Source organism: Oryctolagus cuniculus, chromosome 10 (assembly GCF_051225735.1).
Source record: "Oryctolagus cuniculus isolate XC-2025 breed Fujian yellow rabbit chromosome 10, ASM5122573v1, whole genome shotgun sequence".
Lineage (NCBI taxonomy): Eukaryota > Metazoa > Chordata > Mammalia > Lagomorpha > Leporidae > Oryctolagus > Oryctolagus cuniculus.
In genome coordinates this window covers 17,178,011-17,204,970 of record NC_142876.1, presented here as the reverse complement: position 1 = coordinate 17,204,970, position 26,960 = coordinate 17,178,011, and the positions used below count along the sequence as shown (strand labels likewise).

At 41.7% G+C, this 26,960-nt stretch overlaps 1 protein-coding gene across 3 annotated transcripts in view; it reads left to right on the top strand.

The window, feature by feature from the left end:
• The window catches only part of CDH20 (cadherin 20), a 241,767-nt gene that overhangs the window by 171,196 nt on the left and 43,611 nt on the right, over positions 1 to 26,960 (top strand). For 2 of the 3 annotated variants that reach the window (XM_051851165.3, XM_051851166.3), the window contains 4 exons: positions 9,088 to 9,483; positions 17,081 to 17,375; positions 19,485 to 19,604; positions 22,572 to 22,739. In XM_051851165.3, coding sequence (XP_051707125.3) covers positions 9,238 to 9,483; positions 17,081 to 17,375; positions 19,485 to 19,604; positions 22,572 to 22,739 — 829 coding nt within the window. In that variant the 5' untranslated portion in view covers positions 9,088 to 9,237. The remainder of the gene's footprint in view (positions 1 to 9,087; positions 9,484 to 17,080; positions 17,376 to 19,484; positions 19,605 to 22,571; positions 22,740 to 26,960) is intronic. The other variant, XM_070050090.2, reaches the window with a different exon arrangement.

Sequence of the window (26,960 nt, the reverse complement as noted above, 5' to 3'; positions counted from 1 at the left end):
CTTACAATATGGGGGAAATACAGACAAATTAGCCATTATAATACAGACTAATGAAGTACCATAACAAGAAATACAGATTGTTTTGAGAAGATGGGCAAAAATGGAAGCACCTAGGGAGTAAAAAAAAATTTAATCTGTAATTGTGTAGTGATAATCCTTTAAAAAGATTATCCTCATATTTCAAGATCAAAAAAGGTTAAACCAATCTGTCCAGTGTCACAAATCAAATGGCAGAACTAGAGTTGGTCTTAAACCAAGATGTCCTGATTCCTAAACATATGCTGAGCTCTAAGAGAGTTTATTTTTTTATCTGAAAGCATGTATCAGAAGACAACTTTTTCTTTAATAAAGTAAATAATAAACACAAGATTTTTGCCTTATTAGGTAGTTACTAGAAAATCTTTCTTCTTTTTTTAAAGTTTTTTATTTGAAAGGCAGATAGAGAGACAGGGAGAGAGGAAAAGGGAGGGAGGGAGGAAGGGAGAAAGAGAGAGAGAGAGATCTACTAGTTCATTCCCCAAATGACCACAACAGCCAGGGCTGGGCCAAACTGAAAGCAGAAACCTGGAATCCCATCCAGATCTCCCATATGGATGGCAGGGGCCCAAACACTTGGGCCCTCATCTGCTGCCTTCCCAGGTGCACTAACAGGGAGCTGAATCAGAAGCAGAACAAGCCGGTGCCGTGGCTCACTAGGCTAATCCTCCGCCTTGCGGCGCCGGCACACCGGGTTCTAGTCCCTGTCAGGGCACCGGATTCTGTCCCGGTTGCCCCTCTTCCGGGCCAGCTCTCTGCTGGGGCCAGGGAGTGCAGTGGAGGATGGCCCAAGTCCTTGGGCCCTGCACCCCATGGGAGACCAGGAGAAGTACTTGGCTCCTGCCATCGGATCAGTGCGGTGCGCCGGCCACAGTGCGCTGGCCGCGGCGGCCATTGGAGGGTGAACCAACGGCAAAGGAAGACCTTTCTCTCTGTCTCTCTCACTGTCTACTCTGCCTGTCAAAAAATAATTAAAAAAAAAAAAAAAGAAGTAGAACAGCCAGGACTTGACCCAGTACTCTGAGGTAGGATGCTGGTGTTGCAAGGGGCAGTTTATTTTCTTGCGCCACAACACCAGCCCCTCTTCTTCTTTAACAGATCACCTAGTTGCCTTCTTGTGTACGCTTCTAACATATGAGAAGAATGAGAGATGAAACACCCACTATTCTAGTGTGAAAGTAGGGAGGGTCATGTAAAAGAAACAACATCTGAGAAATGGCAAGTCTAAAAGTCCTCAGATAAGTTCAAGTTCAAGATATACTTCACCAAGCCAGCCCTAGGGAAGTCAGCAGGTATAGCACTGGGTCAGCCAGCCTGGATTCAGAGTGGTGACTCTGAGAAAGGCAAAATTTTCTTTAAGGGAGAGGAACTCACATTTCTTATGCCCAAAGCCACTTTGAAGTTTTGGACTAAAAAGAGAAGTAAAGTTCTGGCCTCTTTAAATAATCAGGCACAGAAAGATGAATTTTTTATACCTAAGTCTAAAACCAAATTTATCACCTTGCCTCTGACTAGTGCCTCCTCCCAGCTTCCTGCTGTAGCCCACGACCAGAAGTTTAAGTCATCTTTTTCCATATCCTCTTTACTTCACAAGAAGTCAATTTGCAAGTGTTAGGGACTCTGCCTCCTCCAGGCTTCAGACATCTCACCAATCTCTTCCTCCCGTGGATCCTTGGTGGAGGCTCTCCTCACCACGTTTCCCTGCATGCCTGGCTAATTCTCTCACCTCCTCTCCTGCAACCCTACTAAGCAGATTTAATCAGAAACTGTTAGCTGCTCACTGTCAACAAATAAGTACATGTCATTCGCTTCAGTCCTAGCAAAGCTCATATCTGTGGTTTCTGTCCATATTTCCTGGCTCATCTCTCATTGCCTTCCTAAATGGACCCTATTGTCCAAGCAAACTAAACGATTGTTCTCTCAGGTATACCTCTGCGTCCTGCACCTGCTCCTTTGCATCTGCATTTTCCTTCACTGGGAATGCCTTCCTCTCTATCCTTCAAGGTCTAGTTCATACACTACCTTAAAACTTTTCCTCCCTGACAAAAATCATTTCCCCCTCTTCTGACTCAGCCTACTGCTTTGTTTTTAGGAGTCCTGCGGCTCTCATCATAAACAGTTTTGTGTTACAGTTGTGTATTAAGATTACACTGTGGAGTCACTCCAAGGAAGAATCCTAGTTCATTCTCCTAATAGCTCTGAAGCATTGGCCAATGGCCATGGTGGAAATATTCACACCATGGCCAATGTCAAGGAATTAGGAAGAGATGTACAAATCTGCTCTCTTGAGTCAGTAGGAGCTGAGCCCACCACTGTGGTTTTTTGTAAAATGGAAAAATAAGACCATTTCGATGAATTCTTATAAAACAATAGATGACAAAATAAGTGTAAATTATTTAACACAGCCTGAAATAAACACTTCCTGCTGTTACAAAACTATAACCAGGGCTAGTAATATTACACTGTTGCCTATTTCTACCACTTTTACCACTAGTATTGATGGTACTATCTCTTCCATGAACTGTAAACTCCTTGACGAAGGGAAAGGGAATTAACATTTGTTGAGCACCTACTATTTTTCAGGCAGAAGTTTAAACCCCCTGTCAAACATTATACTGGAAATCTCATGTAGCTTTTCTCACTTAGTTCCAACAGTCACCCTGTGAGAGAAACTCTAAAATTATATCCAGTTTGTAGATAATAAACTGAGACTGAACGAGTTTCAGTCACCTGCTCAGGATTACAAACTCAGTTTTGTCTCTTCATAATGTATTCTTTGATAAAATCTGTTTGATACTCAAGACTTAACTGTTACTGTTACATACAAATTTACCTTTGCCAAAAATTCTCCTTCTTGAGTATTAACCTTTATGGTCCAGGGAAGACTAGCTTCCTAAAGTCTCATACAAAGACAAAGGTATGAAAATACCTTGAGTAACAATTACTTGTAACTTCTTATCCAAGAATGTTTGCCAAATAATTACATTTAAGACCCATGCTTTTTTCCAATGAAGCACAAATTTAATGAAATTACAAATGTGGCATAAGACTAGAAATTAGTGAGCATGTGGGATGACTCTTAAAAATCAAAACTGATCATTCTTATCTAGCTGGAGTCAGAGGTATTGCCCATGGACTGGGCTGTAGTTTCATTAGCTTGATTAAAAGTGAAAACTGGAGGAAGGGTAAAGTAGGTCAAAACTTCCTGACTCCTGGAGGATTAAAACATTTACTAGATACTAAGTACTTGTGAAAGGATCAGTAGGAATCTATTTGCCAGCCTAGGAGGCTATGGAAAGGAAGACAGAGCACCTTCGACTACAAAAATTGATTATAATGAGAATGAAAAGCAAAGAGGAATTGCCCATGAACTCTAGTAAAAGAACTTCTAAAGTAGAAATGCCTTTATTTGTGACCTGAGCTAGGGAATTTATAGCTAGAGAGTTAACATTATATAGGACACACAGCAAGTTGTATTATAGAATGATCAGGGTTTTCAAAACCAGCTCTCAATTACCTAATTCAAGCGTGCCACCCCATTTTTGCTCCACACATGTACACACACACACACACACACACATGCACACACGCATTTACACATCTCTTATATCCTTATATAAGATATAGTTCCTGAAATGCCACCTTATACCTTTCTTTCACTCACATCTACCCCACAGTTCCATTTATGAGCTTCCCAGTCCCATTTATAAAGCAGCACTCCCTCGCCTCAACTGGTTTGGGTGTGGGAAGGAAACAGAGAGCAAGGAGTGCTGGGGAGGAAAAATGTCAGAAAACTGACAAAAGCTGGAGTGAATCCTAGAAGAACTGAACTTTCAGGCTTGGAATTGCCACTGTTTTTGAAGAACCTGGAGAAGATGAAACTCACAGAAAAGTAATGAAAAAGTAAGCAAGGTGATGACCACCTTTACTTGGAAACCTCTATGGAAATTAAACACTCTGTTTTTCTTCTCTGGTTCAATTTCATCTTTCAAAATTGTAATAATCATCATTCCTCAAGTCAAAACACATTACTAACTTGCTAACAGCTTCTTTGAGGGGTAAAGAAAGAAAAAGTGAGCACATTCTTTTTTAAAAAAGATTTATTTGTTTGAAAGGCAGAGTTACAGAGACAGAGAGAGAGATCTTCCATATGCTAGTTCATTCCCCAAATGGCCTCAACAGCCAGAGATGGGCCAGGCTGAAGCCAGGAGCCAAGAGCTTCTGGTCTCCCACATGAGTACAGGGGCCCAAGCACTCGGGCCATCTTCTGCTACTTTCTCAGGTACTTTAGCAAGGAGCTGGATCAGAACTGGAGCCTCCAGGACTCAAACCAGCACCCATAGGGGATACCAGCATCGCAGGCAGCAGCTTTACTGGCTACACCACAGCTCCATGGGTCAATTTTATGCAAGCTAATTTTAAGATGCACCCAGGGGCTGGTGCTGTGGCACAGCAGGTTAACGCCCTGGCCTGAAGCGCCTGGCATCCCATATGGGTGCCAGTTCGAGACCAGGCTGCTCCACTTCTTATCCAGCTCTCTGCTGTGGCCTGGAAAAGCAGTGGAAGATGGCCCAAGTCCTTGGGCCCCTGCACCTGCGTGGGAGACCTGGAAGAGGCTCCAGGCTCCTAGCTTCTGGCTCCTGGCTTCGGATCGGCGCAGCTTCGGCCATTGCAGCCAGTTGGGGAGTGAACCAACAGATGGAAGACCTCTATCTATCTATCTCTCTCTCTGCCTCTCCTCTCTCTGTATAACTCTGCCTTTCAGATAAATTAATAAATCTTTTTAAAAAAATATGCATCCAGTGTCAGAAATGTTAAGTTGGAAGGAGGGTGTTGTGAGGCAAGTGAAGGTTCAGGTGGAGGAATGGACATGAGAGTACAACTCCAAATTCAGGAAACTAGTACCTGGATGACTTCTTTTGGCTCTGTCAAGGGCTGGTTGCCTCTGTAGATAGGTGACTTTAGCTTGGCTTGTGAATGGATGGCCACAACAGAAAGATGGAGGTTCTACTCACCTAATGACTGCCCAGGAGGAAATTATCATGGGTAAAATCTTTATAGAAAATTAAAATGACTTCTCATCAAAAAACTGTCTCACCTTTCAGCATACAAAACCATGCTATTCATCCTTTCCAAAATGCATCTGCAGTGGTGTGTTTGGGGCAGTAGCACAGACTGATGATCCAGGCAAGCAGATGATGCAGGAATGGCGAAAGTTTGTTTACAGGGGTACTTAAAATACTTCAAGAAACTTCACCATGGGAATATTACTTATGAACAATACATATCCAAATATATGATCATCGAATGTACTTTTCACTCCAATTTATAGCCATTATCACCTGTGCTCTGTGAGGAACTCAGCACTCTGTACTGAAGGATCTGGGCTCCTGAGTAAAATGAGGATCTTTATATTTCTAAAGAGAGACCTTGATTGAGGAGTAGAATAACATTATGATATTGTATTCTGATTTAATGCTGATGCACCTTATGGTACAGTCATGTTTTATTGCTATATCTAAGATCTCTCTTCTTTTTCCCTTTTAACTGCATTTTTGAGGACCTTTCTATTAAAAAAAAAAAAGTAAGTGCATAAGAGGCTTAGCTGCCTTAAGACCATGACAGCAATGTCCACATTATTTGAGTGAAAACATTAGTCCACATCAGAACATTAAGACACCCCTCCTCACTAACAGAGCTGGCCGGCTGCTTCTACAAAAACGTCAGCTGAGCTTTGCTGGGTGGTACTTCCATTCACTACAAAAAGCTCAGGAAAACCGAAATAATGAGAAAAGAAATCAGAAAAAGAACATAAAAGCCCAGTTCATTTCAAGGAGAAAGCAGTAACCATCCTCCCCCTACATTTTAAATATCACAATGAGTTTAAGTAACAAAATAAACAATTCACTGAGAGAACACTTTATGTACAACTTTAATTTCTTCCTACTGTGTTCATTACCAAGCTGTTTGCTTTCTTTAAGGAGGATGAAGGGGGAAAACTTCGAAAAGACTCATTTAACACAGAAGTCAATTTCCACTAATGTTTTCTTCGTGTGGCATATATAGGCTCCAAAGCAAATCTAAACATACAAATACACATATATCACCATCTTCCTTTATAAGAACAGCAATTCATCCACCTCCAAACAATCACTATGCATAGGCTATAAGGAGAAAAACACATGAATATGAGAACCTTATCATTTGGAATAATTGTAATTGGGTCAATATTTCTGATAGAATTGATTCTCCTTCATTGTATAAAGACAACTCTAACTGTAGAGAGAATAATGTGATCACTGTATGAAGCGGCTTTAACTCTCCAAAGATAGGCAGGGAGCATTTCCCATGCATTCTGCCTCAAGGAAGCAGAAATAAAGTGCCCTCCATGAACAGTGCTCTCAAGTTCTCTACCACACAAAGAGTTTACAGGCACCATGGGGGTCTTTGTCACTGGATGTTGTAAGGGGGGATCTGAGAGGGTACACAGACCACCAGCTTTTACAAGATCACCAGGGCCCTCCAGGTCCTAAAGACCCCAAAGCCGCTTTTGTACGTATTCAGTGAAAGGGAAGAAAATGAGAACTTTGCTCTAGCATGTAGGAGGCCAAAGTGGGCAAGAGAGGGAGATGAAAGCTGAAGCGACTGAACCGCTTACAAAATATTCATCACAAAGCTTCCAACGAAAGCTTTTTTGCTTGAGCTCTTCAGATAACACCTATAGGTGTAAAGATTGGGGGTTTAATTGGCAAGAATGCACACCCTGGCTTGAAAGAAATGAGAAAAATAAGGACTACCATCATAATTTCCTCTATTCTGTCCATAAAACTTAGCCAGTGAAATCAGGATAGAGGACATTCTCACATTCCCCACCCCCCCCACACACACACACACATGCACGCGCACATGCAGTTATCTCCAAAGCAAGCTCCTGAAACTGGCCAGAGAGAAGAGCTGACATACACACGTAGGCAAAAACATACTTGTATGAAACACAGACATTAAAGGAAATAGAACATATACAGAATTATAGATATAGATCTTTGACAAATGTAATCTATGAAAGAATTTTCTCAACTATTGAAGAATTTTCCTCAGATGAAAAAACACTATTTGGTATAACAGAACTAGGATGAGCCAGAATCCACTACCAACTAGTTGTTATCACAGATGTAGAAATCTGAAATAATAGACATTACAAATGTTTTCAGAATTTTTCTTCCAAAAGAGCGCATAAAATATACATTTCAGGATCAAGTGCACAATTTTTACATAGAACCTGTATACTTTACATGACTATTAAAATGCCATTTGACACCTCAGTCATTTACAAAGCATTTTTCCTGCATTATCCTATCAGATCCTCATGACAGTTCAGTGAGGTATGTGGGAGAATTATTGTCCCTGTTAATGAATGAGAAATCTAAAGTTCATAAAATGAATGAAACAGAGATCACGAGGATAGAACCAGGAACCAAACCATCTCCCAGTCTAATGCTCATTGAGGAATTATAGATAAGTTTGTGTCGTCTAATATGTGGAATATTCTCTTGGTGGTTTACCCATCACAATTTTCTGGCAATAGCTTTTTTGGAGGTGCTAATACTATATGGGAATGCAAATATTTGATACCTTCCAGCAGCCCCACTGTTCTTTATTAACAAATACATCACACTACTACATATAGTACACTTGATTTGCTTGTTCTTATCAATCAATCTGCCTTTAAAGATAGAACTGGTGAGAGGCAGAGCCTCTTGTTATGTTAGAATTCTATAGTCTCCTCCAGCTTTTTCCTCTTTATCAGTTCTCACTGAAGTGATTTCTTACAAAAATGAAATGACATACTGCATGAAATGATTATATTTTTAAAATTCTTTTGTACATTTCCATAGTGAGTATTTGAGAGGTGGCCAAAATCAGTTCTGATGATGAAAAGTGGGAGGTAATAATCAAGTTAGCCTCAGCGTGCTCCTTTTAACCCACTTGTAAAAATGGAGCATTATTTAGCTGCATGAATCTGAAATACTCAAATACACACATTTGTTCTGAAAGATGACAGCAGTTCTTCAAATTACCAGCAAAAATATTAACCACAGAAAGCATCCTGGTTGTTTTGACAAAGCAGTTTCAGTGCTATGCCACCTCATTAAGCCTAGCCCAGTAAAGGAAGAGAAGGTTGATGAGGTCATAGCCCAGAGTGAGATCACCAGCTACATCTGACTTTAGAGCAACAAAAGAAGTTTGATGAGAAGGCGTCCCTGGGGAAGACGTTAACATCCCTTTGCCTGAAAGAGTCCTTCAGGTCAGGAAGGGGAATTTTTGGCTGGCTCACAGTGGCGTGTAACTAATGGCACTTTACGTCTGCTGTGAAGGACAGAATAACTAAATGACCATTCAAATCCTAGAAAGGTCACATTAGCAGCCCCTATAAGTACTTCAAAACAAAAGCAGTAGAATGTGAAACTTGAATTCTACCATGAGCTCAGAGAATGATTAAAACCAGAAGTGACCCATGACTGTTTAAAAATGAAGTCCAAAATTCCTAGCTTTGACAGTAAAAGGGGGAGGCACAGAATAATTTTGAGTAACCAAAAAAAAGTTTGATTTTGTTATTTTAATAAGCCAAGAAAAACAATTAGGCTAATGAAAATACTAGTTACTAGCTGTAAATTTTGTAAACAAATACTGTTTTTAGGTGACAGGAGGCTGTCTGATGATAAATATTTCAAAAAGCACACTATTAATTTAATCCAGTCAATAATACAGCATAACTCTGCATCTAAGCTACCACTGAGAAGAAATTTATTCACTAGTTTTATTCTCACTGAATCCATATCCAAATGTTTGGGTTTGCATACAGCAAGATAAGTTGTCTTCTTTGCATCAAAATATCACGTATGACCCAAACATTCATAAAGCAATAATCTTTTATGACTTTTTAATTCAATGAACAGAAATCTGGATATTTACTGACATTTCTTGAAAACTTGGGACTAGCCCCCAGGAAAGAATTGGACATTATCACACTATGTTTCCTTAATTTCACAGGAAGTCAACTTCAAGCAGATTGACTTGACTTGGATCACATTTGAGGAGCATAAGTGTCCCATAAACTGGGTTTTTTCTTAATTTGGAAAATACTCAAGTGTTCCAGTGGCTTATCATCCTATACTTTACTTTTAAAAACCTGGCAATCCCATGCGGACTTCTGGTAGGATGAGCAATGCAAAGAGCTGGCTTGGACTCGGCATGTCCTTGTACTTCTGGGGATTGATGGACCTAATGACCACCGTTCTGTCAGGCACCCCAACACCTCGAGGCGAATTGGAAGTTCTCCTGTCAGACAAGTCACAGTCACATCAGCGAACCAAGAGAAGCTGGGTCTGGAACCAGTTTTTCGTCTTGGAAGAGTATACTGGCACCGATCCTTTGTATGTTGGCAAGGTAAGAAGTGCCCAGTTAGGAAGACAAATGATCAGGGTATTGGATATTGAAATTGGATGTGAATATGAATTGAGTCTGAATGCTTACCTAACCCATGTCTGAGGCCTGAAAATAATTTTAACTGGTGGCATATTACTTGACACCTAGGTAAAATATCACTTTTGCTTTATCAGATACCTGTCAGAAAGGAAAAGATTTGTCTCATTGTCTTTTGCCTCTGTTCTGAGTGGGAAAATCTAAGATTGGGTTTTGGAGAAAAAGTCTGACCCTGCAAAAGCTATTTAAGCCACAAAAGCAGCAGCAGCTCGTTTTTGGGAATAACTTACAGGATGAGGAAGAAAGAAACTGGGAAATGCAAGAAGGAAGCAGTGGATTTTTGCTTTGTATTTTTTTTTTCAAAGCATTTCCAAAGGTACTGCCTAAGGCCCAAATTTAATGGCAAAAAAAATAATAAATAAAACATTCTTCATTTCAGAAGATCCTAGCATGTAATTCAGGATAGTTGGAGACCATCAATAAATATATTTATAAATTTTATATTCCAATTCCCTTGATTCACCTATCATCATTTCCTTTTTAATCCTGTCTTTCTCCTGTGTTTACTTTATTTGGATGTTAATCAGAGACCATTTTGTGAAAGCAACCAAGTGAGAGAGACTAGGAGACAAACAACTAATTAGAAAATAAATAATTCATCCAAATGATAACTTGAACACTTGTTTAGTACAAAGGCTAAGAGCGTGGGTTTCAGATCCCAATAACGTGAGATCAAAGCCTAGCACTGCCAGTTACTTCCAGAATGATCATCGACATGTCATCCAGCCCCATGGGCCTCTGCATTCTCAATTGTTGAATGGGAGAATGAGAGCTCAGCTGCTTCAGATGAGCTGTCTATACAAGCTCTTTCTGCAACTCCAACTCACTTCCTAACACAGTTGTCTGATTTTTGTCCCCACCACTGTCCTAGAGCTGTGTGTACCACTGCTCAGAACCACCCTCCTCCCGATCCAGTGCCTTCCCTTTGTGGACCTCCCAACTGCAGCCCTGGCTGCTGCTGATGGGGCCCTCCTCTCTCAGTGTCATGACACCACAATCCCATTTTCCCTCCTTTTTTCTCAGCCACATATGCTAGTCCTCTCCTTCCTGTCAGCTTCACCCCCCCCCCGCCTTCTCCATCCACATTGGTGGCCTCAGTAGCTAGCTCTTTGGTGAGAAATGGTTTTAAACACCATCTCTATGCCAATAAATGCAAACCCTTCATCTCCAGTTAGACCATTGATCTAAGCTTCAGACTCAGGGATTCCACTGCGCATGTGCTATCTCCAATGTTTATGACTCATAGGCCTTTCAAATGTAGTGTGGTACAAAACTCTTGCTTTTCATCCTAAACCAAGTCTGTCCTAGTCTTGCCTAACTTAGGATTGCCATCACCCAGTTCCTAAAACCAGAGATCTGGTCATCATTCTTTCCTTTCTTTTCCTCCCTTATTCTGTCCACCTGCAAATTCTGTCATCCCTGTGCCAAAATAAATCCCAAATCTTTCATCTCTCTCATCTCCACCTCCACCATTATCTCTCAGTAGAAAATACTAGCCTCCTCATGTCCACCCCACTTCCTGCTAGTCTGTTCTCCACTCAGGATCTCTGAAAAAAAGTAAATCAGGTCACATCGCATCTCCACCCGATTGCCTTCAGTGTCCCATTATGTGCTGAGCTCTACCCACCTACCCACAGCTTACTGACCCAGCCTGCCTCCTAGCGTCCATCACTTCCCTGTTTTTCCCCCAGAGGTATGGTCTCCTAGTAGCTAGGTTCCCACAGTAATAGCAGCAGTAGCTGTATAGAGTTCATTATGGGAATTTAGCAGCTCTGCAATGTTTACACAACACAGCTGAAAACCCCTCTGAGTTTTCTTTCACAGCTCCTTGTTTTGTCTCTTTTATCCTTCATGTACTATCAGTCTTTGTGTCTGTCAACTTTCTTGCCAGTTTCTCACCAAGTCACCTCTTCCTCTCCAGCTCCATCATGGCCATGATCCTCTGCTCCCTCATGACTAGGTTAACTAAGCAGCTGCTGCCTGTGTACCTGGCGAAAAACTCTTCCCACCCCCATCCAGGGCTTGAGATAGTCATCGCCTCAGAGCACCCTTTCCATCATGTTGCTCCCCTAATGATGGTGGAAGAACTTCCTCCCACCTCATCCAACCTTCTCTCCTGTCTCTCAGATCAGGGCCTCACCTCCACCAGGATAGATCTCCTTACTGCCCTGACATGCCTACCACAGGGTTTATCCTTGCCCCAGATGTGCGCCATGCCACTGTCCTGCCAAGGACATGCTGCACCTCCTGTCTTGAACCATATTTAAGTTTCTCAAGGTCCCAGGTGAAAAACCTCCTTTATCATGAACACAATTTCCATCTGCCCAAAATGCAAAGGCTTCTGGCTTCTTAGTATCTGTAAAACATTTCTTCTACCTAGACATCCATGCCTTCTACTTATTAAAGTAAGTTTAAGGAAAGAATATGTTTGTATTCAATAATTGCTTTCTGTGCTTGTACAATTTAAGGCTCTCTTCCCTCCTCCTCAGGGGAATGCTATTTATACCTCCCAGACACTGAGGTGACCTCCCAGCACAGAAATGACCACACCACAGTGCAGAAAAGACTGTACTCCATGTTGTATTTGGCTCCCATAGGACTGTGCTACTCACATTCATGTACTGCTGATCATTCAACCAGTGTAGCAATGCTATAAGTGCGATTAGCTTAGGGAACTAGGCTCAGGGAGATAAAGTTCATATCCAAAGTCATACCAAAGGTAGCAGGTAAAGCCCAGATGGAAATATCCACTACTCTTACACTGAAGCCATAGACCTTCTTTTTCATTGCCTTGCTGTGCTCACTGACATTAGGCGTCACTGAGGACACACAGAAGAGTCAGTGGTGGTGAGGTGGGCTCAGGAATCTAACAGAGACTGACTGTTTCCTGAACCCTTGATCTCTGACTTGGGGGAGTACTGAGCTGTGTAGCACTCTCCAGTACTCACAGTTAGTGCTCACCTTCTAATTATTCCATCCCATGACACGGTACACCTACGTATCTCAACAGTAACACACCAGCAATCAGTGAAGGCGACTATGAGAACTATGAGAAGACAGTTATATCCACTTAGTCAAGAACTTTGCCTCTTCACTTTCTTTCAAAAGAGGATTCACCCAACTCTCATCCTCCTTACCCCAGGCCATTCACCTGTCACCTTGAGCTCTGGAAGATGTCTGTTTAGAGAGCCTGCCAGAGTATTTGCTTATTTCAAAAAGGAGTTTAACAACAATTATCAGCTGTAATTGGTATGACCTTATAAAATCCACACTGGGCTTTCCAGGGACAAGGAAGTGTCGCATTACAGTGAGATTCTATTGACATACACAAAGAGGGGGGATGCACAGAGCTTGTGCCTTTGCACGAATCTGTGGTCCAAATGATGCTGAGGTTAATAACTACACAGACGCTGGCTAACCACAAACTGTAGGCACTTACTGCATGTCCAGAACTGCATGGCACACTCTGAAAAATGATAAAAGGAATGAAAACTACCCATTTTGTTTCCAAAATCCTAAATCAAGTAAGGTTTTTCAGAATCTGCATATAATTCTCATCATTTACTATTCCTTTAGCCGAATAAGAGAAAAACTAAAGAGTTACTAGGATAAGTAAGATATTCATCTACCTAATTGTGTCCAGGAGATTTGGGGGTAAGGGGTATGTTTTCCCAAGATTTACATAGCTATGTGCTGCCAACCCAACTCCAGAAAACTCCCTTGCTTCCTCCGAATAGCTGCTGCTCAGTCAGTGTTGGTTGGATTAAATATGGATAAACACGAAACACATTTTTATTACACTGCCAATTCACTGAGTGACTTAGAGAAAAGCTGTTAATGTCTCTTCTCTGCAGTTTGCACTACCAAATGTGTATTCCATGGCTGGTAAACCCGAGTATTAACTATGCATTACTCTGTGTGTAATTCAGCTGGTGTCTCTCAAACCCACATTCACCTTTCCATACTCCACATTGTGATCTGGGGTTGAGACTCTGTAAATGGCATTTTTTTCTTTCTGCTGTCAACTCTCCATTGGTTTCTGCCTTTAGAATGCACTAGAGAGAGGCAAAAACAGAGGAGGAGGAAGAGGGATGTGTTGCTTTTATTCTGGCAGACAGTTCTGGTTTGTGGCCTTTTCTCACACTCACAGCCCCAGCCCAGCCTCTCAGGAATTACTAGCAGCAGCAGACAGCACGTCTATAGGACCTATGGTGGGGAAAGTAGACCCAGTACCAGTGGCAGACTCCTCAGAGGTCTCAGGTCCAGCCTTGAGGCCCCTACACACACAATTACATGCCAAGAGCCCAGACCTCTGTCCCCTGCTCCTTCCTCCAGGAGGTCCTGGCTGCTTCCTGCAGTGTTGTCTCTCTGGTTCCTCAGTGTGTCTCTTTTGCCTTTTCAGGCCTCCTCGCTAAATTATCTCTGTTAAAATAACATGTAAGTGTTGTCCCCAAATGAGATCCTGAACTTAGACAATCATATTCCTCCAAAATCAGTTCTGTATACACAGATCCTGGTCTCTTCCTATCCATAATAGGCCCTTTTTTGTTTTTTGTGTTTTTTTTTGTTTGTTTTAAAGATTTATTTATTTTACTTGAAAGTCACAGTTACATAGAGAGAGGAGAGGCAGAGAGAGAGAAAGAGAGAGAGGTCTCCCATCCATTCGTTCACTTCCCAATTGGCCACAATGGCCGGAGCTGCACTGATATGAAGCCAGGGGCCAGGATTTCTTCTGGGTCTCCCACAAGCATGTAGCGGCCCAAGAACTTGGGCCATCTTCTACTGCTTTCCCAGGCCATAGCAGAGAGCTGGATCAGAAGTAGAGCAGCCGGGTCTTGAACCGGTGCCCATATGGAATGCTGGCACTGCATTCAGCAGCTTTACCCGCCACACCACAGCGCCGGCCCCCCATAATAGGCCTATACACACACTGATATTACAAACATATTATGTACAGGATCTTCAAAAGTTTATGGGAAGTGTATAATTGTGGGGAAAAAAACTATGCATGGATTTCAAAAACTTTTTGTACCAAAATAAATTTATCTTTTAATTCCACTTTCTGTTAACTTATGGGAGTACCCTTGTAAATATAAACTCACACAAACACTTCTATGTATTTTTCTCAATTTATAAAATATCCTGAGATCTTTGCAATCCCAATCCCATTCCTCTGCCTGGGAACACAGTTCCAAATGCAGTGGATTTTCCTTTCTTTGTGCCCAGGTCCAGACGAAATGGCTTTCTATTCTACACATTAAGAACTGAGTATCTCTCCTTTTTTAACTGTGTAAATAAAAATTTGAGCTAGAAAGAGGTTCAGGGGGCATCCAAGTGTCTGTCTGCACAGGTGCAAAGGAAGGAGAGACACGAGGGAGAGACAGGACAGCCACAGAGAAAGGGAGGGGTCTGTTATGAAGAGGAAGAAGCCAGGAACTGCACACAGGCTGATTTTGGAAGAATATAATTATATAAGTTCAGGATCTTGTCTGGGAACAACACTTAGATGTTATTTTTAACAATGAGAATTTAGTATGGATGGCTGAAAAGGCAAAGGGAAACACTGAGGAACCAGAGACAACAAAGAAGGAATCAGCCAGGACCCTCTAATAGCAGGAACTGGGGACAGAGGTTGGGGCTTCTGGCATCTATGTGTGCCCGATAATAAAGATGATAATGCTGTATGTAAAATGGAGAAATGTGAGAACTTTATATTCTAAAGAATAAGTAGTGGGAAAAAAACAGAGCTTTTTTTTTTTTTTTTTTTTGGCAGTTTTTGTCCCTTGCTTTCTCTTCCCTAGACAAGACACAGCTGAGTTCCTCCAGGCGGCCAACTTGTTGCCTGTGATCTAGCCAGGAGTCAGTTTGAGATCAGCTCAAAGCCAGCACCACCTCCAGACCCATGCCTGTGTGAGGATGTTATAAATATATTCTCAGGTGTCATCTTGGCGTCCAGGCTGTTTAAACTTCAGTAACACTGCTCCACAAATGATGCGGACAGCCTTCGTCAGCTTTTTCTGTTAGGGTCTCCGCATAACACAAATGCCAGCAGGTTGTTCTTGCCTTCTCTGCTTCACCCATGGAGGGCTGGGGGAGCAGAAAAGCACTGACGTGTTAACACCCCCTTTCTCCATGCACATATATCATCATCACAACTGGCTCCACTTAAAGCACTGTGGGACAGGCATGGTGCTCAGGGCCTTACATACATTAATTGCTAATGATCCCAACAACCTTCAAAGTGAAGATTACTGTTGTTTTCCACATTTATATTATGAGAAAATTAGGGGTTATGAATAATTTGTTAAGGGCACTCAATTTGTAACTGACATGGATAGTGTTCAAGCCAGATACTTAGGGCCTCAGTGCCCTAAGTTGTCAGTTTTATAAACTAATCTCATGAACTGCATTACTGAACTACTGAACAGTAGAGTTGGTGGTAGCTCCCTTTAGAATGAGACTGTTACCTACAGAATATCACAGAATTCCAGGGATCTCATCTACAATTAGTTATTGAAATTACATTCTCTAGACCTGAGTTTAAATTTCTTGAACTCCCTTGGAAAGTATTAACAATCTGGGAAAGAATGTGACAATATGGGTGGGCAGATAAAAATATATCCCTAACTCAATGATGTACAAGTAATTTTGAGAGACTCAATTATGACCCCAAAAATCATTCCAACCAAGAGGAGAGATACAGTGGTGTAAACAATAAAGACCAGCAGCTAAATTCCATGTGATGCCTGAAACATAAGCAAGCAGAATCCTACTGAATAAAGCTGAGTTGCCACAGAGCCTGGAGGCCACTTAGACTTCTCATTTCAGTGGCCTTGGCCTGCTCCTGAATCACTTGGTCAGCAAAAAGCACATCTTGAACCATCATTTTAAAAATGTGTGTTCCTCAAATTAATTTATAGCAATTTTTTTATTTAAGATGTTTAGGTTTGTCTATTTTATCTTTTCTAAAATTGAAAGGCTGATTTCTTCCTTAGACTTGCTCCTATTCCCACACTGGGAAGCCACATTTTCCAGAGCTTCTGTTTTCTTTTTTTTTTTTTTTTTTTTTTTGGGACAGACAGAGAGTGGATAGTGAGAGAAAGAGACAGAGAGAAAGGTCTTCCTTTGCTGTTGGTTCACCCTCCAATGGCCACCGCGGCCAGCGCGCTGCGGCCGGCACACCGCGCTGATCCAATGGCAGGAGCCAGGTACTTATCCTGGTCTCCCATGGGGTTCTATACTTCTCAAGAAGAGGAATTTAAAAAAAATAGTAAGTTCTGTGATGTGGAAAGACTTTATTTATTCATCAACTCATATTTACTCTTTCATACAATCCTGTTTAATGCATACTAGTTCTTTGTAGTAGACTTTTTAAACATCTGAGTGAAAAAAACATATTTCTGTGTTGAAGGAAGGACATAAATTGGCATCCAACTGAAAATCAATTTATTTCCAATACTTGTTCATATGCACAATGAGATTTTGGTGCTTTTTCCTCCAGCTGCATTCAGACATGGACAGAGGAGATGGATCCATTAAATACATCCTCTCAGGAGAAGGCGCAGGCATTGTGTTTACCATTGATGACACTACTGGTGACATCCACGCCATTCAGAGGCTCGACCGAGAGGAAAGAGCCCAGTACACTCTAAGGGCTCAAGCCCTGGACAGGAGGACAGGCCGGCCAATGGAACCAGAATCAGAGTTCATCATCAAAATCCAAGACATCAATGACAATGAGCCCAAGTTCCTGGACGGACCTTATGTTGCCACTGTGCCAGAGATGTCACCAGTGGGTAAGGTGGTGATTCACTGATTCTAACCACAGTCGTTGCCCTAGAGTATACACCCCTACATAGATGCAGAGAGGGGGAGAAGTGTGCAAAATAGCTCACAAATCACGAAACTCCACCAGAAATGACAACCAGGTTTCACAGACAAAAAGCTGCTTAGATGTTGGAATCAGCCACAGTAAATAATAATAGTCCCAAGACTGTCTTACAGCTCTGATTTTTGAAGGAAAAAAAAACTAAAGAAGAAAAAGAAAGAGATACAGCTTGATTCATAATAGACATAATATTTGATTCATAAGAGAGAGTAATTTGAGTCTTATCAAAGAGCAACGAAGAGCCTAAAGGCTATGTTGTACTTACTGATTATTGAGAATCTAAAACACAGTGCAGGAATTTGGCACATTGGCTGAGTTGCCACCTGGGATACCTGTGTCCCATGTTTGGGTGCCTTGTTTGAGTCTCAGTTTGTCCACTTCCAAACCAGCTTCCTGCTCATGCATATCCTGGGGAAGAGCAGGTGACAGCTCAGGAGTTTGGGTTCTTGCCACATGGCAGACCTGGATAAAGTTATGGGCTCCTGACTTTGACCTGTCCGAGCCCCAGGTGTTGTGGGCATTTGGGAGGTAGACAGGAGGATGGGGAATCCTTCTCTGTCTCTTAATCTCTCTGCTTTTCAGGAAATTTTAAGATTAAAAATTTAAGATTAGAAATGTGCCAGGGGATTCCAATACAATCCCATCAAGGTAGCACGTACCAATGCCATGTCACTAGTCCAAGTGATCAATTTCAATTCACAATTGATCATACTGGTAGGTCTAAGAGTCAAAGGGATCACACAAACTAGACTAGTGTCTGCTAATACTAACTGATAGAATTAAAAAGGGAGAGAATGATCCAACATGGGAAGCAGGATACACAGCAGACTCATAGAATGGCAGATGTCCTAAACAGCACTCTGGCCTCAGAATCAGCCCTTAAGGCATTCGGATCTCCCTGAAGAGCCCATGAGAGTATTTTAAGCATGGAAAGCCTAGACACTCTGGCAAAAAAAAAGGGGGGGGGGGCTAAATGAAAGATCTCTGTGAGTGAGATCCCAGTGGAAAGAACAGGCCATCAAAGAAGGAGGTACCTTTCTCTGAAGGGAGGAGAAAACTTCCACTTTGACTATGACCTTGTCTAAATAAGATAGAAGTCAGCAAACTCAAAAGGCTTCCATAGCCTTGGCAACTCATGACTAGAGCCTAGGGAGATTACTGATGCCATAAACAAGAGTGTCAATTTGTTAAGTCAACAACAGGAGTCACTGAGCACTTACTCCTCATGTAGGATCTCTGTCCTTAATGTGTTGTTCAATGTGAATTAATGCTATAACTAGTAATCAAGCAGTATTTTACACTTTATGTTCTGTGTGGGTGCAAACTGATGAAATCTTTACTTAATATATACTACATTGATCTTCTGTATATAAAGAGAATTGAAAATGAATCTTGATGTGAATGGAATGGGAGAGGGAGTGGGAGATGGGAGGATTGCAGGTGGGAGGGAAGTTATGGGGGGGAGCCATTGTAATCCATAAACTGTACTTTGGAAATTACATTTCCTAAGTAAAGGTTAAAAAAATAAAAAAGATTAAAATTTTAAAAAGAAAAAAACAATGCCAGCATCCCTTAGGGACACCAGTTCAAGTCCCAGTTGCTGCACTTCAGATCTGTGTTTCATTAATGCACCTGGGAAATCAGGGGAAAATGGCCCAAGTGCTTGAACTTCTGCCACTCACATGGGACACTCAGGTGGAGTTCCAGGCTCATGGCTTCCACCTGTCCAGCCCTGGCTGATACATCCATTTAGGGAACCACCAGATGGAAGATCTCTCCCTCTTTGTCTCTCCTTTTCTATTTTTAACTCTTTCAAATAAATAAATAAGAACCAAAACACAATTCGCATCCCCACCAAATGGGTAAGAGACAGGAGTTATTAATGCTTGAGGCAGCCAGGGATGTTCTCAATGAGGCAAATGTAACATCTACAAATGCTTTGACCTTTACCATTGAGAATTGCATACAGCATTTCAAGACTGGACTTGAACGTGTTTCCACCCGTTCTCTTCCTCAGGTACCTCTGTTATCCAGGTTACAGCCACAGATGCTGATGACCCGACGTATGGCAACAGTGCCCGGGTAGTGTACAGCATTCTTCAGGGCCAGCCATATTTTTCTGTGGACTCCAAAACAGGTATCTGATGCAAGAGTCAAGTCAGAAATGTTTGCTTTCTTCCATAATACTTTATAACTGCTACTTACGACAGACCCAACTTTCCTTTTCAGGGGCTTTATAGGGAGCATCAACCAGTGAAGCTCAAGGATTAAAAGAGAAAATTAGCACTGGCCTGGCAGGGAAGTGCAGTGCTATGCTTAAACAGTACAGTGTCTTGATTCAAGGCTGGACTACACAAAATATCTCCTTCCTAGCTTTCAAAAAAAAAAGTCCTAGTTACTCCCAGGGACTAAGAGAGTCTTTTATAACTCCAAAAAAGACTTGAGAGGTTTGACACATTCATCAAGGCTCCCTGTAGAACTAGATTCACTGATTTGGAAATTAGAAAGAACCTTAGGGGAATCACCCAGACCATCACCATTCACTCAACAAATGAGGGAAATTGTGAGCTAACAAAGTTCATCTGATTGTAGATAAGTCCCTTAACATGTGGTCTGATGTCCTTTCCACTGAGCAGAGCACAAGACCAGAATGAATGGCTGCTGGGACATCCAGCTTTCGTTGAGGGAGAAAAGAGCACGTGACATGTGTCCCCAAAAAGACAAATCCTGACTGGAAAACCCCAGCAGAGAGGGCAGCAGGGAGAGCAGAACAGTCCAAAAGCAATGTGGCAAAAAAGGACAAACCAGCACAAATTTAGGTTTTTGTTTGTTTCAATTTTACACAGGAGCTTTAACTACAGAATTTATTGTTTTCATCTACAAAAGATTCCTTTTAATACGTTTGGGTTGGACAGAGTAATTATCACATCATTTCCTCACATAATACCAAGTTTTCTCCTTATAAAACACATTTTACATATTACCATATTTGACCCCCCAAATAATCATGTGAGCTAATAAAATATATGAGGGGATCTTCAAAAACTGCATGTGAAATATGTAAATGAAAAAGTAATGCATGGATTGCAAACAAATTCTGCACCAAAATAAACTTATCATTTAATTTCATTTTTCCACAAACTTTTTGATGTACCCTCTTATAGGAGGTATTATGACTCTTATTTTACATTAAAAAAAAAAAAAAAAAAAACAGAAGACCTAAGAGTGATTAACAAGGAACTTGAGAAGAGACTTGGAGACACAGAGGTAAAGTCAATGATGAACACTCAAAGTCACCTCTTTATTTCAAAAAGAAAAAACTACATTTCTATTATTAGCAACCTGATAGAATTTTTTCCCCAGAAGTCCTAAGGGGAACCAAGCATTCAGAAAATTATATCATAAAAGGAGAAAGTGAGGGAGTGTAAATTAGTAAGAGGAAAGAAAAAAGACTGCAGTTAGGGATGCCTATAAAACAGTAACTTTAACAATCCTATGAGTGGTGGGAGGGAGGAGAGAGGAAGAAGAGAGCCCATGGGGAGGAAAAAGCAAGCTGGAAGAGGGTAATGTGTCCTTTATATCCTAAGAAGAATCTTACATCACATTGACAGCTCCCAGGGGGCATCTATAGTGTTAAGGTCAAAATACATGAAAAGATAGTTACTACCATACCCATGGGGCATTTTAAAAAACAAAATGCTGCATATTTCACTTTAGAATGTTGTTACTCCAATGCAATATATACATTACGGAAGCAAACTGGGGTCTGGTTGCTTCCCAACCTGTTGTTTTGTTTTGTTTTGTTTTGTTTTATGTGTGTGTGTGTAGAAGGTCTAGTTAGCCAAGGGTCATGTTGTAAACCTACAGCAAATAAGCCTTTAATCTTTGCCTACAGTGGATAGAAGTCAGGCGTGCTAAGTTGAAGGATTAAAAGGGAGATAAAACATTACTGCACATCCTTGGCAAGATCAAAAAACACATTTCAATCAATGGCCTTTGGTTTAGAACCCCTCTTCTTAAGTGAATCCATACGGTCTCACTGCAGTACTACTACCTACTGTCTGGAGAAGCTCATCACTTATGCAGAGTAAGAATAAACAACTCAGGCCGGCGCCGCGGCTCAATAGGCTAATCCTCCGCCTAGCGGCGCCAGCACACCGGGTTCTAGTCCCGGTCGGGGCGCCGGATTCTGTCCCGGTTGCCCCTCTTCCAGGCCAGCCCTCTGCTGTGGCCAGGGAGTGCAGTGGAGGATGGCCCAGGTGCTTGGGCCCTGCACCCCATGGGAGACCAGGAAAAGCACCTGGCTCCTGGCTCCTGCCATCGGATCAGCGCAGTGCGCCGGCCGCAGCGCGCCGGCCGCGGCGGCCATTGGAGGGTGAACCAACGGCAAAGGAAGACCTTTCTCTCTGTCTCTCTCTCACTGTCCACTCTGCCTATCAAAAAATTTAAAAAAAAAAAAAAAAAAAGAATAAACAACTCACAAAGCATCTTTCATGTCCTAGCTCACGGAATTCAGTAAAGCACAGAGGTAAGCAAAACACACACACACACACACACACACAACAGAATGACTGTCTAACAAAAGGGAGATCAAATCAGAATTCCAACCCCACTTTCAGGTAGAGAGGAAGCTGTAAAAAGCCGAACAGGAGGGCCTTATCTCAAGAAGTCACTCACATTGACAAGAAAGAACTAAAGGAGAATCATTCAAAAATCACAGATTTGTAGACATATGAGGCTTTGTTTTCTGGAACCAAACCCCTGTTTTCTGTGGTGACACACAACAGGCAGTCTGAAATCACCTTGGACTGTAATTCCCCAACCCTGAACAAAAACCACTGCTGCCACCTCCTGTTCTCTTTCCATAATGTTGCTGGGGGAAATCGGCCCTCTGAACTCTTCCTGCTGGAATGGTATCTGTCATTTGTTACAGGGCAGCACTGTTTTGGAGCTGGGATTTTTACTTCAACTTTAATCAAACACATGTGACATGCATCTCGCCTCTAGGCATTAACAGTGCACAAGAGGGAAACTTGGAAACCAATCATTTAAAAACCAGACTTGTGGTTTTGTTTTTAAACGCAAAGTCATTTCTATCCTGCAGGTGTAATTAGGACAGCTCTCATGAACATGGACAGAGAAGCCAAAGAATACTACGAGGTGATTATCCAAGCCAAGGACATGGGAGGGCAGCTTGGAGGATTAGCTGGGACCACAACAGTCAACATCACCCTCTCGGATGTCAATGACAACCCACCTCGCTTTCCCCAGAGTGAGTATTTAAGCAGCAAGAGCACAGACCCCAGGCCACAGAGATGAATCTGTCACAGAAGTGCGGGAGAAAGGCCAGCCTGAGTTACCTTGTTAAATTCAATTATTCAGGGATTCCTTCCCGCCATTCATCATGTAATTCTCATATAAGCATTTCCCTCTTCTGGGTGCCAGCTTCCTATAGCAAACACTAAACCACTGTATCTCAGACTTCTTCTCATTGTCTCCTTTCATTTTTTAACCTGACAGCCTCACCCACCTATCCTACATAGAATTAGATACCAAGGAATAAGATTTGTTGGGTAGGGTTCCCATTTTCATGGGCCACAAACAACTGTAATAGCTAAGCTTTTTTTCACATGTCACACCCACACACACCCAGAACCAATTTTTTGCTCCCAGGAGCACAGTATTGCCTGAAACTAAGTCAAAGCTGTAGGTGAACATCCACCCACCTGATGATATTAACCAGTCACTTCACAGGCAGGTACCAAGTATCTGCCATGTAAGGGGATGGTCACGAAAAGTATAAGACACTTGAAACCCAGTCCCTGCCCCCATGAAACCTAAGATTCACTTAGGTAATGCACATTCTCTACCCAGGAATAGTTAACCAACAGGTAGCATTTGGAGTGCCCTGTAGCACAATGATAACTTCACAATAACTAAGATGAATGGAGGCTTCCTGGCAGGATGGGACTCCAACAGGAGGTTGAAGAATATGAAATATTTGTATAGGCAGCAAGGTAAAAAAAATTGCAAAATGGAGCATTCATTCACTCAAAAATACATGTTCCATACATCATTCTAAGTATGGGACACACAGCAGTGTACAAAAAAGTGCTCTCCTGGCACTCCTTTGTGTAAAAACCTGCATGTAAGAATATATAGATATAGATAGGTACACACACATACACACACACACATACATATCTAATCTCATTTTATGTTAAGAAATAAAATTGCCAATATCATTTTATTTTCAGAAGAACAGATCTTAAAAATGTAATGTATTTCCAATAGAATCCATAGAAAAGTTTTTCAGCAAGAGAGAGAGACACACAAAGAAATGTAACTTAGCGGCCTATCCAGGATGGGCTTGCAGGGCAGAGACTAGAGGCAGAGGATGTCTTAGAAAGCTTTTGGTGTGGTCCAGATTTGAAATAACAAGGACTTAAGGAAATGACAGGAGGAGTGGAGTAGGACAAATAACTTCTGCGTGTTGATTTCTTGACTAAGGGAGCCAAGGCAGAGGGTGGAGTCCAGGATGACAATGATGTTTTAAGTCTGGATGACAGACAGAAGTATTGCACTGCTGAGGGAAATAGAGGAGGCATAATGGAACCTATGGCAGGAAGGAAAGAGATAAATTCAGGTTTGAATATGAAGTGACAGCAGAACATCATGCTGAATGTCCTTAAGGAAGGTGGAAATACAGAGCTCTAGCTAAGGAACAGAGCCCAGAAATGGAGACATTTGAGAAGCAGATGCCTAAGGGAGTAGCTGGAAAAGTGAGAGCAGCAGACACAATATCAGGTGAAAGATTTAACCGAGGAATTGGGGCTTAAAAAAAGAAAGAAAGAAAAAACTAAATTAAAAACAGTCATGCCAGGCTATCGGCTGAATAGCTGCATTTTCAATCAGTCAGATGAACTGAACTTTCCATGTTATCTTTGGAAATACTAAAAGAGAACTTAAACATTTACACGCAATGGGTACACACAAATTGCCTGCGAGCATTCATGAAAGAAAAAGATAGAATTCTAGTTAAGCATTTCACCAGCAGGGCAAGTAAGTAGGTGACTAAGTGGATTGGCCCCACAGTGCAGAACACGAGGGCCCCATGCAACAGTTTGTGAAATGCCATGTGGAATGGATTTTTGTTGCTTTGCAAACCCCAAGACTTCCAACTTTGTTAATTTGAAAATGGCTCACACTGCCCATACTACAGACTATATTTTCTTGAACATCCTTGAGCTATTTGGCTGTTTAAATTTGAGACTATGAAGGTATCTCTGATGGAGACAGAGAAGAGAACCAAGTTATTACATAGTACATAAATATATGGGCTTGGCCATATTGAAGGAAAATCACGTCACCCAAACATGACAGTGTCACAACAGCATAACAAAATATGAAGAAAACTGGGGTTTTAATCTTGTCTACCCTGCAAACTAACAGGTTCACACCACTCAAGCTTTTTCAAAATACAGTAGTAATGGAGACTATATTTTTGGATATATAGGATAAAGTAGAAGTATGGATTGTTTCGTGGAAGAAAATTGGAAAATATAAAGTAACTGAAATCTCTGGTCTCAAAGCATCCTCCCACATTATCTCTGCTTCCACTAAAATGATCACTATTTTTGGACTTTTTTATAATTTCATTTATCTCAAAATTAAGTTTTTTCCCCATATGTTTGCTAAACTTGTTTAGATTAACTCACTTTCCATAATTCTATCCTGAATAAATTTTTCTGCCTTATGATTTTATTTATTTGAAAGCCAGAGTTACAGAGAGGGAGAGACAGAAAGAGATAGAGAAAGAATCTGCCAATTGCTAGTTCACTCCCCAGATGGCCACAATGGTCAAGGCTGGGCCAAGCTGAAGCCAGGAGCTTGTTCCAGGTCTCCCATATGAGTACCAGTGGCCCAAGTACTTGGGACATCTTCCACCAGTTTTCCCAGGCCATTAGCAGGGAGCTGGACCAGAAAGGGAGCAGCAGGGACACAAACTGGTGCCCATTTGGGATGCCAGGATTGCATGTGAAGCTTTACCTGCTATGCCACTATTCCAGCCCCTAATTTTCTGATTCCTCGTCGCAGAAATTCCACTTCTTTTCCACAAATATTATCATAACTAGTAACAGGATGGTGACCAAATATACACTCATTTTACATTGAACAAGCTCAGTCAACTTTAATTGAATTAAATATAATGGAATATCAAGATCTCAAGCTATTTATTTTAAGCATAGTATATCACAGTAAAAATTCTATGTATATGTTTATAGCACCTAACATAGCTTTCCTGGTGTGGAGAAAACTGTAGACAGATACTTGTTTGCTTTTCCCAAAAACTGCTGTGGCAGCAAGGTGTGTAATCATCAACAACTTTGGAAGTAAGTGGAAAGAGACCAGAGGCCAGCGCCGCGGCTCACTAGGCTAATCCTTCACCTTGCGGCGCCGGCACACCGGGTTCTAGTCCTGGTCGGGGGGCCGGATTCTGTGCCAGTTGCCCCTCTTCCAGGCCAGGGAGTGCAGTGGAGGATGGCCCAAGTACTTAGGCCTTGCACCTCATGGGAGACCAGGATAAGTACCTGGCTCCTGCCATCGGATCAGCACGGTGCGCCAGCCGCAGCGTGCCGGCCACAGTGGTCATTGGAGGGTGAACCAACGGCAAAAGGAAGACCTTTCTCTCTCTCTCACTGTCCACTCTGCCTGTCAAAAAAAAAAAAAAGAAAAGAAAAGAAACCAGAAATCCAAGTGCTTGCCACTTTTAGAAGAAACATTAGAAACATGCTCATATTTATAAGAAACATGCTCATATTTATAAATAACAGCCATCATTTTCTCTCCTGTACATGGTAGAATGGTGGCTGGATGCTGTCACCCTGCCTAAGTCTTTGTGAAACTGAAACTCTGACACCCCAGCTTTGAAGTAGCTCATAGTGCATAATAAAATGAAAGACAGGGGCCAGAGCTGTGGCGTAGCAGGCAAAGCCACGGCCTTTGGTGCCAGCATCCCATATGGGCGCCGGTTCTAGTACCCGCTGCTCCACTTCCAATCCTGCTCTCCGCTATGGCCTGGCCCAAGTTCTTGGGCCCTGCACCCTCATTGGGAGACCCGGAAGAAGCTCCTGGCTCCTGGCTTCAGATGGGAGTGAACCAGTGGATGGAAGACCTCTCTCTCTCTCCCTCTCCTCTCTCTATGTAACTGTGACTTTCAAGTAAAATAAATAAATCTTAAAAATGAAAGAGAGCACTCAACTATTGAAAATGTATAGTTTTTCTTTAGTCAGTCATATTATAATTGACAAAATAATGAAGAACACCAAAAAGTTGAGCCCTAGAGAAGATAAGTTACCAAAGATACTTTGTAGAGATGAAAAATGAACTAAATTTAAATGTGAGTTCAGGATATCAAGTCAAAAAGAAGAACATTACCAACTGTGAGCTTCCTACATACACTTGTAAGAATGTTTTTTGGTAATGTATTATA